At 32.5% G+C, this 20,606-nt stretch overlaps 1 protein-coding gene across 1 annotated transcript in view; it reads left to right on the top strand.

Moving 5' to 3' along the window:
* The first annotated feature begins 702 nt into the window (after positions 1-702).
* LOC129226754 (chondroadherin-like) overlaps positions 703-20,606 on the top strand; it is a 62,606-nt gene continuing 42,702 nt past the window's right edge. Inside the window, exons 1-3 of the mRNA XM_054861385.1 lie at positions 703-813; positions 3,744-3,859; positions 5,542-6,476. Of these exons, the coding sequence (XP_054717360.1) occupies positions 703-813; positions 3,744-3,859; positions 5,542-6,476 (1,162 nt within the window). The remainder of the gene's footprint in view (positions 814-3,743; positions 3,860-5,541; positions 6,477-20,606) is intronic.

Here is a 20,606-nt window from a genome sequence, read left to right as displayed (position 1 = left end):
ACCCAGATAGGGTACATACAAGAGAACAAGACGCGAACACAGTTTAACAGATAACCAAACAGACGATTTATTCCCGTCAATTTAGCCTTCCAAAATCAGTCTTTTAATGCTTATGGAACATTTATGGATATTTTTATGTGCAGTTTCTCAATGTTGCACATAACGTATTTTGAAAAGTAACGCCACGTTTTTATTTTGCATAATTATGAGGGTTTTTTTTTTTTTTTTTTTTGTTATACAACTATAACTCTTATTTTATGCAGTAATGCAATCGATTTTCTAACTTTTTTTACTAAACGTTTTTACTTCCAATTTTAATTGTTGATAATAATGATCAAGTGCTAAGATAAAGTCCATTATGTCTGCTGTAAATTAACAATGATGTACAATTTGTACTAGCAATACAAGTTCACATTACATTACTTCAAACAAAAGCAATATCCAATGCAGAGTTTCAATGAATGACTAAAATACATTCTCACTCACTTCCGCTCAAACAAATCCGTATCCCTAACTCTCTGAATACTATCCAACTTGTCTTTAGAGAAACATGTTGCGAGAATTATTTGATAAATACTTATGCTCCAACAACAACCATAATAATATCCAAGGACTTACTGGTAAACCAAGTTATCAAACTCCAGTGAAAATCGGCTGGTAGGAGAATCCGTATGTCCAAAATAACAGTAATTACAAGTGAACATGGATTTCTATGGCGTTGCAGCTAAAAGCATTCTACAGTTTATCTGTCAGTTCCCTACATATATCGTCCTGAGCTTTATCGGATTACCTAGTGACAAATCCACCGACAAGGTAAATCTAAATAAGGACCGGGATTATACTCTAAGTATACTGACGCTTCGATTTAAGATAATGGTTGGATGTAACAGTGGATTTTTATCACATTCTTCTGTTTCTCTTTTTGTTAGTCTGCTTTTGATTTGAGTGGAAAAAAAGAAATAGTTCGGATTTAACAATGATTTTTATCATGTAAAAGCTTCTTTCTTGTCTTAACACTTTGACTTATTCTTACAAGTTGTAAGTTGCCAAGAAAAAAATGATAATTTTTGGATATTTGTATTTTGCTACCGGATATCAGATGGAAGTACTACGTTGTTTAACTCGAATAAATCATATGCTTAAGAACATAGTTAAAGTATTGCTAGATAGTTGGTGCTGCACGCGGAAAATATGTTGCAATTTCACGTTACGAAATACTAGTTTGTTGAATGAAAAATGATTTAGGAGAGACTTTGTTAATATTTAATTCATTTTTTTCCTTTTTTTCATTTATCAAAAGATTAAGTATTCATTTTAATAAATTTCAAGTTCATTACAATCGTATTTTTTAGAGTTAATATGTAACTTATTTATAAGTTATTTGTTAATAGATATGAAGTGAAATTTGCTAAACTTTTTATATAAAGACTATTCATTGTGATAATGCAGAAAAAAGGAGGTTAACCGAGAGAAGATTTATTTTATCAAAATTGACGCACATTATACTTTAGATCCACAAATTTCGGTACAATAGAAATCTTGACAGATAAATATTTAACATTAAGCTAGCAATTAAAAAACTACGAAATAAATAATTCCTTTTTTGCATAATTGTTATTTTTTATAATTTTAAACGGAATTATTGAAATACGGATTTATCCAGTACTTATGCTTCAATTTGTTGTGATAGGAGTTACTCATTTTATCAGCATGATTTTCTATCAATATATTAGAATAAATGATGATACATAAGTGGTCTATATGATATGTATGCTTTACACGATGAACATTTTAAGGTACACATGTGGTATAATTTCAGCGTTGATTTAGTTGCAAAGCAGTTGGCAAGGAAAGAAAAACTGTAAAAAATAACTAAAGTAACAGTATTTTTTTCGTAAATAATGCTCGTGTAAAGTTTTAGGAAGATAACTTTACAATATTCCAATTGCATATAATTAATTAGTGTGATTTACTTGACTGATAGAAATCAATAAAGTTTCAAACTTCGAAATTCTATATTTGAAGCTCAAAATTATACTGCTTTTAAAAACTATTTTTATGCATTTGTTCCTCTCTTCCTCCAAAAAAATGTAGAAGGATGGTGTTAATGTGTAACAGAAAAAGAAAAAGTACTTCAAAAAGTTCACTGACAACTTTTAGAAATTTTATCAATTTCAGTGAATTTCTGACTTTTTTATTTCCACAAAAATAAACATGTGATGTCACATTTCAAAAGCTTCCGAAATATGAATGTTTAATGCGTCATAAACTCAAATGACAAGCAAAAATGTTATTAGAGATATGATAAGAAAAAAAAAGGAAACTTAAAATTTGGACACATTTAGATTATATTTTGTCTTGCCATACTCCTAACAACTAAACATTTTGGAATATATTTTAAACTACTCATTTTAAATATTAAAAACAAATAATTTCAATTGGTTCATTTTTTATTAAAGCAGAAAAAGATTTTAACGTAATATTATTAAGACCATGTGTTTGTTTGGGGTTAAGTTTTACAACTTTCTTTGAATCGCAGCGATTGTTTAACTTTGGATGTGAAACATACATTAAAATACTCTTTTTATGGAATTAGAGACTAAAAGCGTCCATTAAAATCTCATATTACGAGGGTTATTTTTTTTTTAAGCTCCGTTTGGCTGTATATACAAAAAAGATTTTACTATCAAAAGTAAGGTACAATGCATATTATTTCTCCACATAATCACCTTGACGATTTAGGCATTTGTTGTACCTGTGCTCAAGCTTTTCTATACCCTCCTCTAGAACGTTGCCGCCAATGATTGAAATAGATTTTTGACGGTATTTTTTACACCCAGCGAGCACACATTTTTCTGTAACGCAACAGTTCTATAGCTATAGAATGTAGGGACGATCTTGAAACTTCTGGAAATTGCATCGATAATTCACTTATCGTGAATCTTCTATTTTCCTTAACCGCTTTGTCGACTCGTTGAACTAGGTCGTCTGTAGCCACAGACTTGCATCCCAGACCCCCTTCATCATGCACATTAGTTCTGCCCTCTTTAAATTTTCGGCTCCACTTACGAACAACACCAGCACTCATTAAGTTATCTCCATATATACACGACTTATTCTTTGATGAATTTCCGCTGCCTTGTTACCCTCTGCTTGCAAGAAACGAATAACACTTCTCAATTCACATTTGACGAGAGACTCGATATGAGACTACCATGTTTTCGTGTCAGGAAATGGCAGATTGGACTCGACAGTAACTGAGTGTTTGGACAAGGGTATGTGCAGTATCCTAGTACGCAAACCAGCCACCTGCAGCCCAGCTGGCTTTCCTACTGTGAAAACGGAGCTTGAAAAAAAAAAAAACAACCTACGTATTTAAAGCAAAATTATTGTTTAATGTTTGAATTTGGGTGTACAGGATTTAAACTGTATGAAATAGAAGATAGGTTCGGTAAAAAACTTACACCTGGCAAACATTAAAAATGATCAACTAGAAAAAACATATTGAACACAGACTTGAATACAGTATTTGTTACATTAAAGAAAAAAAAAAGTTTTTCGCTGACGTCATAAGAATATTTCTACAACAAATTTTCAGGTAGAACTGAAAGTGCAAAGTACATAAATTTAATTCAGCTTTTGGTTTATCTTGTTCCTGTTGACTGGTTTTTACGTTTCATCTATTTTTCTGTTCTTTTTATACAAAATATAACTAATTAGATACAAATTTTGAATTTTGACAGTCGGTTATCTTCACCAATGTAAAAGATCGTGAACTTTTGAAACCTCTAAAGAAGTCATTGCACAACTGCAAAATTTTGATAGAAATGAAAAAAATGGAAAAGGTGATCCACTTCCGGTGAGATGCACTTCAAATCTAGTATCTTCTAATCATTTTTTATTCAATGTCAAATATTTCTATCAAATAAATAAATTAATGAGTTTTAACGCATTCATTCATTTCATCGCGTATAGTCTATGAGAGAATAAATAACAGTTTCTTTCTCAAATGATCTACTTCTCCTTTGTTCATTTATTTCATTTTATTACATTTCATTTTTTTCTTTCTTTTCAGCCTTGATAATATAAATACTTACGAAAAGTAACAGCCCGCTTTATTTAAGTACGCAATATTCGCATACGCTATGGTCTATATACGCAGAAAATACTCAATTTTAAAGTTTATATCAATTTTAAAGTTTTAATTGAAAACCCTAAGAAAGCCATAACATTCTTCAACATTTTCTCTGTATGCTTTGCTGATATCAACTATACTCTGTCGAAAACTAAAAATGCGCACAGTTGATATCACTTTCTGTAGTAACCTTTGTCTCAAAAAATACATGTTTTATGATAATATCTTTCTCCATGATGATTGACAGTTTGAAATGATTAGTTGATGAGACGCTGACAAAAGCAACTAATTTTTGCATGATGGGAAATTGTTGAATTTTTCTTTTACAAATATTTTCCAAGAAGTGAAGAAGGATTGTGAGATATATTTAGCATGTTTGCATCGAATGCTCCAAGAAGAAATTCATTTTGGGGTACGCTGTCATTTTGAACAACTTAAGAAACTTGTTTTCTAATATCCAGTCCTAAAGACCATTGCATAGAACTTATTGTGGAAAATAAATACATTCGAAACGTTATATGGTAAAAAACAATTGTATTATTATACAAAATTCATTACACACTACGAAAACAAGTACATACAGCCCACAATGCAAATTGGAGTTATCTAATTCAATATTTAAATTTAAATGTGCAGTTGCACAAGTTAATGGAAACTTAGACAAAATTGATATAGGTCCGTCACCTTTCCGATGTAAAACATAACTATTTCTGCTGCCTAAAACGCTTTCATTATTTAATCTTTTAATACAAAATTAATTTTACAGCTACAAGCTATTTTTTTACTGAAAATCTGTTGCACTAGATTAATAAACTGCCTACATTGTTTTACATGCATGCAAGGTTTGCATAAAATAATACACCGGTTTTAATAATTCATATTTCTTAAACACTTACACTTTGTTAATTTTCTGCTATAAATAATATAAAAATAAAGATAAACATTCAATTTTTTTGAACTTACGTGATTACATAAACGTGTACGTTCCGCAGCACTGGATTGGCCGCGCAGGTGATGATGATTTACCCTTTATGCATTGGCTGCCAGCCAGAACTCTAGAGCTAACTCCATGTCATTTTTAAAGTGGTTTCATCAAAGACTATTTATACATCACCATTGCTTACAACATTGCAAGAACTGAAAGATCGCATATGCGTAGCATTACGAAAAAATTGACAGTGAAATATTCCAAAATGTGTAGAACGAAGCAGAACACAGGTTAGATGTGCATCGCGTTACGAAAGGCTTACTCACACATCGAATATTTGTGAATGAGAAGAAACTTGGAATGTTTATCTTTATTTTTATGTATCATTTATTGTGTAAAGTGTAATAATTTATGAAATAAAAATATTTAAAATCGGGATATTGTTTGATGCTAACCCTGTATTTTTTATACCTTTCAGGTTTTCGGATGACGATGTTGTCATCTGGCATCGAACTACCGGCTTTACGGTCATGCTTCTATTGCCGGCTTACGTTCGAATGAATCTTGCATCTTTGGCAGCAGCCATCATGACGGCAGCCACATGCATCGTTTGCAGCCATGGCCAACAACACTACGACTGCCCCCTACCCCAGCACGTCAGCCCCTGTAGTTGTGTTGAACGTTCTCACGGACTTGATGTCACGTGCGCAGACATCAGCTCAATTCAGCTCCGTGAAGTCTTGGATGTCGTTGGACTGACGAGGCAGACACTTTGGTTCATGAGGATTACTCGAGCTGAGCTTTTTATGTTCCCGAAAAACCTTCTAGATGGATTAGACATCCGAAACTTGATCATTGTACAGTCCAACATTTCTGCTTTGGAACAGAACGTCTTCACCGGTGATGCGTCAAAAATAGAATCTCTAGACCTCGCCATGAATTGTCTGGACCGTGTTCCAACGAGGGCACTTTCCACCCTGAAATCACTTGCCGCTCTCAGTTTGGACAACAATTTAATCGAGACTTTAGAAGCCCACGCATTCAGTAAACTTGAATCCTTGCTGTGGCTGTCTTTGTATGGAAACAAAATCAGGCTAATAGACAGTCGTGCTTTTCTGGGGACTGAAGCTAGTTTGACACGACTCAATCTGGGCGGCAACCGCTTGGGCCAAGTGCCTCGTTACGCATTGCAGAGACTGAACTGTTTACAAGGAATGAGACTGCATGAAAACAACATATCCGAAATTTTGGTCGAAAATCTTCCAGTTTCCTTGTGCGACCTTGATTTATCGGGAAATGACATAGTGGAATTAGAACCTGAGTCTTTTGTTACTTTGAAACATTTATCTGCTCTCGATCTAGAGGACAACAGAATACGGAGCATTCATCCGGATGCATTTCATGGTGTTCATGGTGAGTACAAAATTTTATGTTTTAATTCACAAGGGGTCTAAGGACCTTTAAACTTCAAAATTTTCAATTTTCTGGAAAAAATATATGTTATGCACAGTTTAATTCTGAACAATTTGATACCTTATTTATTACTATACGCCAAAAACTTTTCGAGTTATTGTAAAAATGCCTAAACTTTCCCCATAGAGATTTATGTTAACAGTAGCTGTTTAAGCCTCTTTTTCTCAGGTGCCGGTTTCTTCGGTTTTCTCGTTTTGCGCGCATGATATCTCAGAAAGTTTCTTATATATATCTGTAAAACTTTTAATGTATGTTTATCTAGTTTATATTTATAACCTGAACCTCAATTTATTAATATTTTTAAAATTATTTATTTATTTTTTTTAATTTGGTAAGTTAATATCGAAAATTTCCAAAATTTTGGGTAAAAAAATATTAATTTTTAAATATTAACTTTAACTTTTTAGTTGAAATTTAGGTTCAGATCGTTAAGATGTATCAGACAAACATGCAAAATAAAGTAATTGATAGTCTCAGTTTATATATATCTCCATTAATTCATTAAAACATTACACTACAAATATCTACTTTAAAATAATTAGCAGAACTGACATATGCCTGAAACACCACACGTTCATTTTTTCCTTTTAAAACTTCAAAACAAATAAACTTTCCACCAACTCTGTGCAAAATTTTACTCTCTGAAAGCACAAATGCATGTACTGGAAAGCCACACCTTTATCCGTAGTTTTCCATTCGTCATTTCTCAAGCGAAAAACTGGACAAAATGTTCAATATCTTCAGGACAAGATAAAAAATTAAAAACAATTGACTGCCTACATTTTTATATCAATCTTCATTACTTCATAGAAAATGCACTAGAAATGTTAACTACAAAAATTATTAACAAAATGACACATTCGTTAAAAACCAAACACGGTCATTGTTACCCATTCAAAGTACAAAACAGATGGACTACCCACCAACCCTGTGCAAAATTTTAGCTGCCGAAAGCACAAATGCGTGCACCCATAAGCCACACCTTCATCCATAATTGTTTTATTAGCCATTCCTCAAGTGGAATAATTGGGCAAAATGTTCAATGTATTCAGGACAAGATAAAACAAAAACAAAAATGACAGCCCACGTTTTTATATCAATCTTCATTACTTCATAAAAAAATGCACTACTAATGTCCTCTTCAAAAATTATTAACAAAATAACACATGCCTTAAAGACCAAACACGTTCATTTTTTTCACTTTAAACAACAAAACAACTCCCCACCAATCCAGAGCAAAATTTAACCTGCGGAAAGCACAACTGCGTGTACCCAAAAGCCACACCTTCATCCGTAATTTTCCCATTAGCCATTTCCCAAGCGGAATGTTCTGACAACAATTGAGAGAGATTTTCATAATCACGTAACTTCCTCTCCATTCAACTTCTACGTGAGCTATTCAGAAGAGTTTATGAGGGCTTTTCAAAAATTCACGCTCTTTCCGAACACAAATGCAGAAACCGTAGGATTTTGCTCGCTCCGGAAAGAGTTGCTTTGTTGAAAAATTTGCATTTCGTGGATTTACTAAAGTGTTTGAAGATTCCGCACTCAAGTAGTGATACTATTTTCTTTTCCGTGCTTGTTTCGCATACAGAAATACGTTTTCTCTTTGAAATGTCGTAGATATTTTCAACTCATATCAAGATAAACATTTAGTTTTTTGAAATGATTTTTGACCAACGTTTTAAATACTTTTGTTGGGGCTCAATTTTTTAGTAGTTTTAAATGTTTACCTTTCAAACTTTTCTTTTAATAAAAATAACATTTTTGTTACATATTTACAGTACGACTTTAAGTTTTAAAATTTAGTTTAAAACTCGCTTTTAGCATTTCTAACGCTTATATTTTAAAAATTATAAGACTCTAAACCATTTAAAGAATATAATAAAACTTGGTTCATGTATAAAAAATAGGAAAGGCATTGTCATGTAGGTCATACAACTCTTTAACAAGCAGTAACACAAAATAATGAAATTGAGGGAACACTAACCCCGATGTATCATAATTACGAACAGTGGTGTGCAACCTTCGTTACCCGCGGACAGCAGTTCTTTAAAAGATTAATCTAGCAGGCCGGAACAAATGGAATAGAAATATACTGATTTTTTTTTTTTTTTTTTTGAACGGAAAATCAAGGAAAATGAAAAAATAAAACTACTTGTATTTCTTCAATTGCATCCATACCTGAGCCGGAATTTAAACCAAGACCCCCCCCCCCCCTTCCACAGTCAGACTTCTCTGACCACTAGACAAGGCGGCGAGCAGGAAAATTGGTTCATCCATTTTTGAATTACGATGTTAAAGACGGACATGTAGCCACGCACTTACACAGATACGCACTTAAACAAATAAGCCTATGTTTGGTTGAGAGGGAGAAATTAAAGCTAAAAGGTACATAAGAGTATTTAAGTTGTCTATAGGGCTAGGGTTCGACAAAGTCTGGACACGAAGTCAACCAGGTGACTGAAAGAAGTACATCTGCGACTAGTTTTTCTTTTAGTTTCAGAATCCATGTTACACTGAAATTTCTGATATGCACTAAGAAATAACTTTTCTGGTGCCTAGTTTTTTTGCCTTGCTCCTAAAATTTTAGCTTTTTGACAGAATCTGCCTGTAACTATTACTGAATTACAGCACTCATTGCAATTCAACCAATTAACGACTGACAAGGTTTCTAGTTTTCTAAATAATAAGCTGTATAATAATGAAAATAAATAAAACGTTGTTTCTTAAAGTAGTATTTAGAATGAAGGAAATATATCTTTATCACGTTATGCAACACTAATTCCTTTGTTGTTCTTAAAACCGTAGTAACAACGAATATTCTTTTCATAATTTAATAAAAACATGCTTCAAAATATAGCAAACTTTTAAGACTCTAATAAATATCTAAATAGAGAAAATGTAGCTTAGAAAGAAATTTTTGACCTTAAGGGGAAAAAAGTATTTTATGTATAGTGCAATAAGGTGTAACTTGGCTTCTGGTTTAACTTACGTTTCTAACTAAATTTAATATAAAAAAAGTTTTAAAAGTATCGTTTTCATGCGAAAAGGTGAAATTCCTACGAAAATGATATTTTTTTGCCATTTTACGATAATATGAGAAGCAAAACTCAATTTCAGCCTTTCTTTTAAACTCCAAAATGTTCTTGGAAATGGAAAACATTTTTTTTACGAATATAAAGTTCATAGGACAGGTTTTCAAACCTTTACAGGTTCATTTTATGCTTCATCTAACGTCATATTATTTGCTGATTGAAAACATTTTTTTCTTAATTCAGGCGAATAAAAAATATGTTTCCCTTAAAATTCTTTGTCTTTGAAAAACGGAAATTAGCTACAATAGAAAAATATATACAACATTTGATTTCATTTATTAATTTTGATAATCGTCTGAAACAGTTTAAACCATTTTTTAACGTTCTTTGGCTGCAACTGAAATTTTTCTAGGGGAACATAGTGAGCATATATATGAAAGGAAAATTAATTGTTTTGTTTAAAATACTATGGTTTTTTAGTACACAAGAAATTTTTCTATAAAGTAACGAGCCTACTTTCGTGTGTATACCATCTTTTTTTTCTAGTATCAGCTAAATCTTTACCTGAATTGGCTTATGATGAAACATAATTTAAAAGCATTTTTTCCAGAATAAGAATGATTTTATGAAATTAACTATGTATCTTTTGCTTTAAAAATAACTATAGTTTTTTAAAAATAATATGAAAATTATTCTTTTGATCTTTTAAAAATTAAATTTGTTATGTGTTACAGTCACACATAAAAAAGTACTATTCCTTTTTTGAATAATATTTACACTAGAGAAATATGGAAAGTTATAATGTTTCTATAATAAGATACTTAATGTAATTACATAATTACAAAGGTTTTAAGGGGACGTCTCAATATTACAATGAGCAACAACTTCAAAAGTATGAATGGAACCTCTCCCATTTTCATTAGTTTTGTAATCAGCATTATCATTTTAATTTATATACAACATTTTGTTAAATTCAATCCTTTCGCTGCTTCACAATTAAATTGAGGAATAAGAACAAAAAAAAAATCTATACATATAATAAAATAAGATGTTTGTGTGTGTGTGTGTGTGTTTGTGGCGCGCATCCCAGGAAAACGGTAAGGCCTAGAAAGATGAAATTTGGTATACAGGTGCAGTTTTTGCTGAAAAAGTGCACCTCGGGCTTCGATTTTTGATATTTTTATTAGAAAAAAAGTTATTTAATGTTTTATGCGTTTTTTTTGCAGTTTTTAGTACTTTTTACCTCACAGACCCCGAACCAATCGCACCACACAAATATTTTTTGTACTATAATGTAGGAAATTTAGTTTTAAATATGTTGATTGAAAAAATTTTGAAGATAGAGCAATTTTTGTATTTTTTATTGATTTTTGAAAAAACCTTTATTTTACATTTTTTTCTGGGTTTAGTTTTTTTCGAAACCCATCCTGTGACAAGTATTGAACCCTCAATTTTAAAATTTTAGTTGGTTATAGTAAAAACATTCCGCCCTCTTCAGAAGAAAAAAGTTTTGAAAAATACGCAATAGTTTTTTTTTACAATTTTTTTAATGGCAGAACAACGCGCGCTGTTCGCTTGCCGGCTGAGTTCCAAGTTTGCCTCATCACGTGATCCAACTGAAATCGTTTGCCTTCTCTTCACCTTTCTTTTTTTTTTGCAAGCGCTACTTTTTGAACACTACGGGGAACAAAGAGCTTTTATTTTTGAGGGCTATTTTGATTAAATAAATAAAGTCCGCGATTTTTTGCATGATCTTCGTTTCTGTTACGAATTGGCGGTTAGGTTAGGTAGATACAGAGATAGATAGAGGTTGAGTGGACAAAAAATGTTTTTGTTTTCGAATTAATACTTATATAAATAAAAAAAGATTGTACTGTCAGGAGGTAGATATGCGCAGATCGTATAGATTGATAGATAGACAAATATAGAGTTCGATATAGCAGATGGACAGCAAGAAAGAGGCATGTCCGTCATTTAAGGAATTTCAACGGGGTGTCAGTGCCCCCCTCCCCACACACACCATGACTTTGAAAAAACAATGCTTTCACATAAAAGTGGAAGTGCTTTTTGTTATTTTTCGACAAAATTTGCATGAAGAGTACGTCGTACCCCCTCCTTTAAAAATACGACGGAACTGGAGATAGATCTAGAAAATATTTTATTCAAACCACTAATGATATACATAGATATAGATTGATTGATACCGCCACGAAATTTGTTTAAGCAGTCGCCGAAGGCGGCAATATTGGTGTAAAAAGGTGAATGATAATATTGAGAAAAAAGAGAAAAACATTGATTAATACCGTCGCTAAATTGTCTAAGCAGCCGCCGAAGGCGGCAACTCTGGCGCAAAAAAGCGAATGGCGTAAAAAGGCGGACCAGCTGGTCGCCGCAGGCGGCTAGTAATAAATAAAATTAAAAAAAAAAGGAAAAGGATAAATAAACCTATCGCCCTGTTTAAGCCATCTCTTGAACTCTTACATGCAATGCTGAAATAACCCACTGTATGGTAGATAACTAATTTTAATGCAAATAGGGAGGGGGAATAAAATTTAATATGTCTTTTGCGACTGCAAAAAAATAATTTGGGTATTTTACGCAGTATGTTTAAAGATTTGAATTAACAACATTTCAAAACTATATCATATTTTAATTTTTAAAAAAAATCTAGAAGGGGTGTTCTAAGGATATCCGAATTTTGGTTAAAATTATTCGGTAGCATTTAGGAATCTGCAAACTGAAACAATAGAATTTCATTTCCATCTATAGAAAGAAGACTTTTTCAAAGACAATGTCATTACTTATATTGTCGGGCAACGACCCTAAATATCTATATCCGTGTCTGTCTCCATAAAAACGCACATACTCTGCATCAAAGTTTCAACTCCAATCTTGAAAGAAGACGAAAATAGGAACATTATTTTCACCAATACTGAAACTTCCTGCTCTACGTACAGTACCCTAAAAGTAGCAAAGCGCTAAGATCACTTAGTTTACAGCTCACCTTAAACGAATATGTCAAATACAACTAAAAAAAAACAAATTTCAACATACCAAAAGAGCATATTTTACTACTTTAAATAAAGTTTTCAAATCTCATATACAGGGCTCCCAAACAGAAACGCAGTGAACTAGAGTCATAAACGCTCACAAATATATAGTGTTTTTGACTGCAACCAAAAACATATCGCCTGTGGCGACACCTTGTGTTAGGTTAGAAACTTAGCGGGAAGAAATCAGGCATGTGGACGAAATAGTACTACTTTTAAACTATACATGCAATTCAAAAGCCAAGTAACGTATCGTATTTCAATATTATATAAAACTAGCAGAGACTGCACGGCGATGCCCGAGCTAAGAAGTTAAAAGAAGTCCGTTGATCAAAAAGAGAGAGAAAAAAAAATCCACGTCCCCCCCCCGGCCCTCCTCTGATGTGAAATGTTCATTTTTCTTCAACTCTAATTCGCACACACCTGTTCAAAAGACATATTAAAGTCTCTTTGGAAATTAAAACTAATCGCCAAAACACATAAAAATATCACAGTAGCTTTAAAACTCAAAATACTACTTCAATTACATAGTTCATCGCTTAACGCGCAAAGCAACCACGGTATCGGAACCCCCTAAAAAAAAAAAAAAAAAACTCAGCTCTCTGCTAGTCTTAAATCAGATGAATTTAGGGCAGCTATCTTTGTTTCTTTTTTTTAAAAAGTTTATTTATGGCAAATAACCTTCTCCGTAGGATCCCTGAATTGTTTATCTAATTAATTAAAGTTAACGTATCATAGCCAGTACCTTCAGTTATTTCCTTTCTATATAAATTTAAAAAGGAAAAACAGAAGATTTTGAATGTGATTCTAATGTGTGAATGGTAAAATTCTCCCCTGAAAGAAGCATTTTACGTGTGATGGCAGTCCTTTTATTGTGTTCGTTAATATGTTTTGTTCTAAGGTCGGAATGCAATAAAATTTGGTACTGTGTCTGCTTTTTGCAGTGAGCATTCATTTGTGGAGAGAAAAATAGGGGTTCTAATGCGGAAATTCAATTTGTGTTCAATTAATTTCGTATATGGTTTTTACTAAAACATCATTCACGCAGTTTTAAAGAAGAGGTCAATGTCGATTGGCACTGTTATTTTTTTTTCTAATACATACACGAGCCGAAAGATTAGGAGTGTTACATTTTTTTCCCCTTCGACGACAACCAAAAATTTGCTGCGTTTTGTATCCTTAAAATAGATAAAATAATTTTATAAGTTTGCATGCATCTTCTTTACTAATAATAAAGCTGAAAGTATGTCGGTCGGGATGTCTGGATGTCTGAAGGATGTCTGGATCTCTGTGAAGCGCATAGCGCCTAGACCGTTTGGCCAACTTTCATGAAATTCGACACAAAGTTAGTTTGTAGCTTGGAGTGTGCACCTCGAAGCGATTTTTCGAAAATTCGATTTTGTTTTTTTTTATATTCCAATTTTAAGGGCATTTTCCCGAGCAAAATTATCATAAGATGGACGAGTAAATTACCAAGTTATCATAACGTGGAACCGTAACATGTGAGCCAATTAGCGAGAAATTCACCATACATTATTTGTGAATGTACAGGCGAGCAAAAAAACCTTTTAATTTTCTACTACGGGCAAAGTCGTGTGGGTACCGCTAGTTTAAAAATAAAAGCTAATTTTATAAAATAAAACTGTACTAATAAAGAAAAGTTGAATTTTGTATACATTTACTTGCCAACTAATTGGAGTGAAAGGTTTCTTCATTTGCGAGCCTTACTGTAGCTCCTTTTGTTTTCCGAAAATGTGTTTTAATGTATACTGACCATTTTTAGATTTACCCTAAGGTAAATAACGAAAGTTTCTGCTAAATAACAATACATGTATTAACTATGTGCAGATTGAAGCTTCCATTTTCGCTTCAATGGTTACAACAATTGTACGATACTATATATAAATTCGAATTTCGAATCCAAATAAATACCGTTGAGATAAAATAGGCTTTTTTTCTTTTTTTTTATACACAATACTTAATTCAATTAATATAAATAACATTCAAATCAAAACAAATAAGATTCATGATGTAAAAAATCCATTGCCTATTCAACTCTAAGGGGGGAAAATCATACAGCATATTACGCAACTAAAATCGTAAGCGGCATTTCAATAATTCCTATTATAGTACTGAAGGAAGCTTTAAAAATAGAAGAAACACAAAAAGGGAGTGTCCAACTGAAGAAGTTCAAAGGGATTTCTTCTTTTTGTTTCTACGCCATCCGCATTTTTTCCTCCTCTAGCGCTTGCTGCCAGCTTTTCTCTTTATTTCAAAGGGTAAAAAAATGTAGGTTTGTTTTTAAGTTTAATTCATTTCTATTCTGTGTTTTTTTTTTCTTAAGGCTGCGAAAGTATCCTGGGGCAGGGCTGGGAACGTTATCTTTTCTTTTCCTAAAACAAAAAAGAATAAAAAATGAAGGAATCAACAAAATATTTTTCACGTTTTGTTTTTGTTAAATTTTTTGGTCCTGGGAAAAACTTTAATATGTTTGTTGATTTTTCTTCAAATACGTTGGTAAATTTTTATTTCGCTTTAAAAATATCGCATAATGAAAGATCCAGTGTTTAATCAAATCTGCATTTCAAACCGCTCAAACGTTTTTCTCCATCCCCTACTTTCCGAAGTTTTGATGTTTAAAGAAATCATCTGTCATTTAAGCTTCAAGAATGAGAAAGAAGCTTTCATTCTTTTTTTACGCGGATAAAAATATTCAATTCCAACAATGTTATTTATTTTTCTAAATTCCTTAGTAAATGCCTTAGTAGTTATAGTCCTGGCCCCACAATGTAGTCCCGTAAAAATTTTTAGGTCCAGAGATTTTCTCTTTAGAATCTTGATCTGTAGGTGTTCTAATGTGAGAATATCTTGGGTAGACATGTTGAATCCTGCGCGAAATAATTTTACAGGCCATCAAAGATAGCGGCCATTTTGGTTCACTTGCTCATTACGTTTTTCGCAACGGGCGTACCAACAAATTAATTTTAGTTTTGAACTGCAGTTTTTGGAGTTAAGGAAGTCAATTAATGTATTAATTATGTCATAAAAGCCGCTCTAGCTGTTTCCACAATTTTACGTGGAGATATCTCCGACATTTGTTGTTGAATATTCTGGTTACTAAAAAGGGTACAAAAATTAATAAATAATTTAAAATGCTCATTTTAAACTCCTGTTTATCACATACATGTTTCTTCAACAACACAATAAACGAAAAATACAAGATTAGTTACTTTTAAAAAAGGTTACGATCTGTTTTTGCATTGCATGTTATTGCACTACGACGGACGTCTGTATCATTTGATGCCGCAGCCACTCTTTTTGAGCAATTTTTATCAGCCCAGTCTATGTGTGGAAAAATTCGTAGATCTGCATCTTCTCTTGAGTTATTCTAATTAAGCTCTTCAATGATGTGTCGCAAATCTCCTATGAAAAGTATTGCAGATTGCTTCTTCATTAACTGTTAAACCACTAGCAATAGCTGAAAACGTAGCATTTTTGGACATTTCTTCTATTTCCTTGCGTGCTAGTTACTGTAAAATTTCATTATTTGATACTGAAGACCAGAATTTTTCTACCTGCATCGGTACTAGTGTTTTTCTGTCAATTACAGCAATGTTTGTTCTGCCCTTAGTTGATTCGCTTCTCATCTTTTCGGATTATTTCACAACATGCTGCAAATAACTATCGAACACAGGATGAAGTTCATGAAAAGAACATACAGGAATGAATCCATGCAGAACATTGCTGATAACTTTGCCAAAAATTTTCTTTATTTAGCGGACTTGTGGCATGAAATATATAACGAAGGCAGTTTTTATTGGGGATACTTTGCTAAATAAAAAATGTTCTGGGAACGGATATTTCTGCAATCTAGCTTGGTAGGTGAACCACCACCACCAGGGGCGTGCACAGGGGAGGGGGGGGGGAGAAGAGAAAACTGTTGGCCCGGGCCTGAGCCTGAAGGGGGCCTATTATTTTTAAAAATAGGGATGAAATATGTGCTTAAACAATATGGAAGGGCTGCCGAAACATTTGTGGGCATTTGTGAAGGGCCCCAAATTTTCTGTGCACGCCCCTGACCATCACATAATGTGTTCGTTGGAAACAAGTCATGAGCTAAAATATTTTTAATGCATTCTCCCCTTTCTTTCGCTATTTCCATGTCTCTGTACCCTTGTTAAGGTTGATTCTTTCCCATTAGCTTAGAAGTGATATTTTATGAAGAACTGTGTGCCTCAAAGCATGGTAGGTTGACTTTGGAAAGTAAATCAGACAATTTTTTAAACAAAATGTATCCAGTCTGAACTGGCGGTACGGTTCTGATCAATGATTCATGATATTCATGATACTGAGAAGGCGAATCCTGACACTACCATTCACAAGTTGTTTAGTGAGAAAGTTGTAAAGTTGCTCTGTTTCAGAAATATCATAGGGATTTACATGTTGATAGATAAAATCAACAAGTCTTTTGACATTTTCATCAAAATACTGGCTACGATTGCCTATAAAAATAAGAATGCGGGACACTCTCACAGTGATCCATTAAATGAGAACTAGTAAGACCACGAAACACATTGCATATCATTAAAATTTCATAATACTCTAAATGCCACTCCGGCAACTTTTTCTCGTCTGCCCTGCAATTTCTCCGGCACTTTTCTGTGACCGTTGAATCGTTTGTTCCAATTTCATCTCTGGCTTCACAGCATTGAATTTTAACAACAAATTTACCTTGAATGAATTTTTCTTACAGGTAGGGACACTCATTTTCTAGCGCCCTTATCCTCTCTACGTACCATGTTTCATATAGTAAATAAATGATGCAATCAAATACACGAAAGACTGGAAACAGTAATTCAACAGTTTGAACGTATGATTTGTAATTTTCTTCGCGATCAGCAATAATCAAGTGTTTTACAAGTGATACCAGTGAACGAAACACTTCCCAACCCTTGCGCAGTTCTGATTTGTCACTACATCCTTTAACAAAAACTCAATCTCTGTTTTCAAGCTTTCAATATTTGTGCGTAGCGATTGAATCATTATTTGACTTTTTTCCTCATCTTTTGAGCCAAGAGCATCCTGAACAGTCTTTACTCGCTTAGCAGAACTTCTCTTGTAGTCTAAAATCAACATCTTATAATGATTTTCTCAAGATTCTCAATGATTTTCTGCAGTCTTCACAGCTTCTTGTGAGCTAAAAGCAGCAGCAAGTACTTTTGGAGATAAATGACTAAAAAAAAACCAACAAAAGTGCATTCTTCCTTTAGGAAGCACAGAAAAGAATCCTTTCATTATACGTTGTTACGAGAAATAGTTTTGTTTCATTAATAAAAACCAATGCATTTTCATCTACATTGAGCATTGAGCATCAACTCTTTTATTTCTGAAAGAATAAATCCATGCCCAGCATTTAATAGAGTTTTTAATATTTCATTTGCCTTTTTAAATAGTTCAAATTTTGAGGATAGATGTTGCGCAGACTGTGTATTGGTTTCTCACTCATACTTTCGAATATAAGAACTTATACAGCTTGGATTTGCATATGAATTCGCAGCAGAAACATTCATATCGCTGTTAAGATCTGCTACTCTGTCAAAAACTTCGTCTTCATTTGGACCTCCTTCAGCACTTTCTGATTTTTCTACAACATTGTTTTCACTTTCAAAATAACTTGTCTGTGCATTTTTTTCTACCATTTTTTTTAGCGTTTTTCCTCTTGTGTATTTCTTATAGTACTAGTTTGCTGCAATGACACACTATATTTTCTTGCCGCGTTTTCCAATATTGCGTCTTTGCGTATTTCAGCAGCTTCCCGAACTTGTTTTTGTCGAAGAACATAATTTTTCTCTTGATTCCTTTTTGCAAACTACATATTAGTTTGTTAAAACTGTCTTCAAGATGTCTTCAATTGCCTACCAAAACTTTCTGAACTCGGTTTAGAAATATCAGCCATTGCTAAAATGGTTATTGTCACAGAAAAACATGAAACAAAAAGTTTTTGGAACTGTGGAATATTTTTACTCGAAAACAATTACTTTGATAGCAGACGATAAATAACCTTGAACAGCGTGGAGCGACAGGGGGGGGGGAATCCCTATAGCTACTGGTTTTAACATGAATGCAAATTTTAATACAGTAGCTTATGCATATGAAAGGGCTGTTTTGATCAAAAAATCTCCTTCATAATGTATTTTTGATCAAAAAATCCCCTTCGTAAGGTATTTTTGATCAAAAAATCTCCTTCAGAAGGTGTTTTCAATCAAAGAATCCCCTTCAGAAGGTATTTTTGATCGAAAAAACCCATTCAGAAGGTATTTTTGATCGAAAAAACCCCTACAGAAGATATTGCTGGCTGCACTGGTGACCTTGAAAAATATTGATTTACACAAAAGGTTTTACACTTTGAAATCGTTTGGTTTCATTAAGAGTTATTAATTTTTGTACACTTTTAAGTAACTAGAATGTTAAACAAAAAACGTCAGAGATACCTCACGTAAAAATTGTAGAAAAAGTCAGAGCGGTTTTTATGACATAACTATTACATTAATTGACTTTCTAAGGCCCAAAAATTTCAGTTCAAAACTAAAAATAAAATTTATAGGTACGCACGTTGCGAAAAACCTAATGAGCAAGTGAACCAAAATGGCCGCTATCTTTGATGGCCTGTAAAATTATTTCGCGCAGGATTCAACATGTCTACCCAAGATATTCTCACATTAGAACACCTACAGATCAAGATTCTAAAGAGAAATTCTCTGGACCTAAAAATTTTTACGGGCATACATTGTGGGGCCTGGAATATTATAAAAATTATGCACTAATATTGATATTTCAAATATATTACTGAATATTCTAGCTTTAAACAATTATGCAGTTTATTAATTTTAAATTTGTTGGTCCGCGCGAAATTAAGATTAAGAAAATTTTCCTACATCTGTAAAGGAATAAAACGGAGGAACATTTAAAATGTTTATTTAAGGCATGAATTAACTAATTAAAACAACAAAATCTCAAATTAAATGACGGCAATTTTTATTTTGATAAAAGTCGTCTTCAGCAACTTACTAATCTTGTATTTAGCGTATTCCAACGAAAATAACACATGAGGTTATTAGCTAAACTTAAATCTATCTAACTTACTATCTTATCTAACTTACTACTATATAACTAACTAGATGCTGACTGCTAATCTACAAGGATTTTGATTGAAATTTTACAGTTCATTATTACCAATCAAATTTAAAGAAGCACAGGTAAATTCAATAAAATAAAGAAAAGTTTTCTATAATAGGGAAACGTGCAATTATCCACTTTTTCCATCTTCGACAAATATTCTAGGACATTTTTTTCCCTGTATATCCAAATAAATATTTTTTAATATTTCATAATGACTGGATTTATATTTCTTACAGTAAAAAATAACTGTTAACCTGTCCCTTTAACATTACTTCATCTTTTTTCTTTTCTCTTTTTTTTTTTGCAAAATTTCAAATAAACACATTTTTGATTTTTTTTATAACAAAAAAGTAAACAAATTATTTTCAAATAAAAAAAGAACAAAAACAGAGGAACTAAAAAGTAAAAAAATAATTGGTCATACTTACTTATGATTTCCTACCCAAACGTATAAATCAAATTCATTTTAAATTTCCAGTACAAAAAGCAACTAAACTAAACGCCCAATAATAAAATAAACATTGATTTCAATTACTATACGATGAATTATTTTAAAACCTAACTAATTATATACAATCTGCTTATTTTTAATAACTTTTAAAGTCGGGGGCCTCTTATAAACTACTACCTAACGTAACTGAGTAGGTTCAGTTTTAATACTAATTTCGCGTTTAGTTAAATTAATGTTAACTTAGGACTCGGTCGGTTCTCAGTTACGTTAGGTTGTACTTTATTGGAAGTCCCGACTTCAAAAGATTCTTAAAAACTAAACGATCGTACATAGTTTGGTATTAAAATAATTC

Source organism: Uloborus diversus, chromosome 7 (assembly GCF_026930045.1).
Source record: "Uloborus diversus isolate 005 chromosome 7, Udiv.v.3.1, whole genome shotgun sequence".
Classification (NCBI taxonomy): Eukaryota; Metazoa; Arthropoda; class Arachnida; order Araneae; family Uloboridae; genus Uloborus; species Uloborus diversus.
The sequence above is the reverse complement of the archived record's forward strand: the minus strand, read 5'-3'. Positions and strand labels throughout refer to the sequence as shown.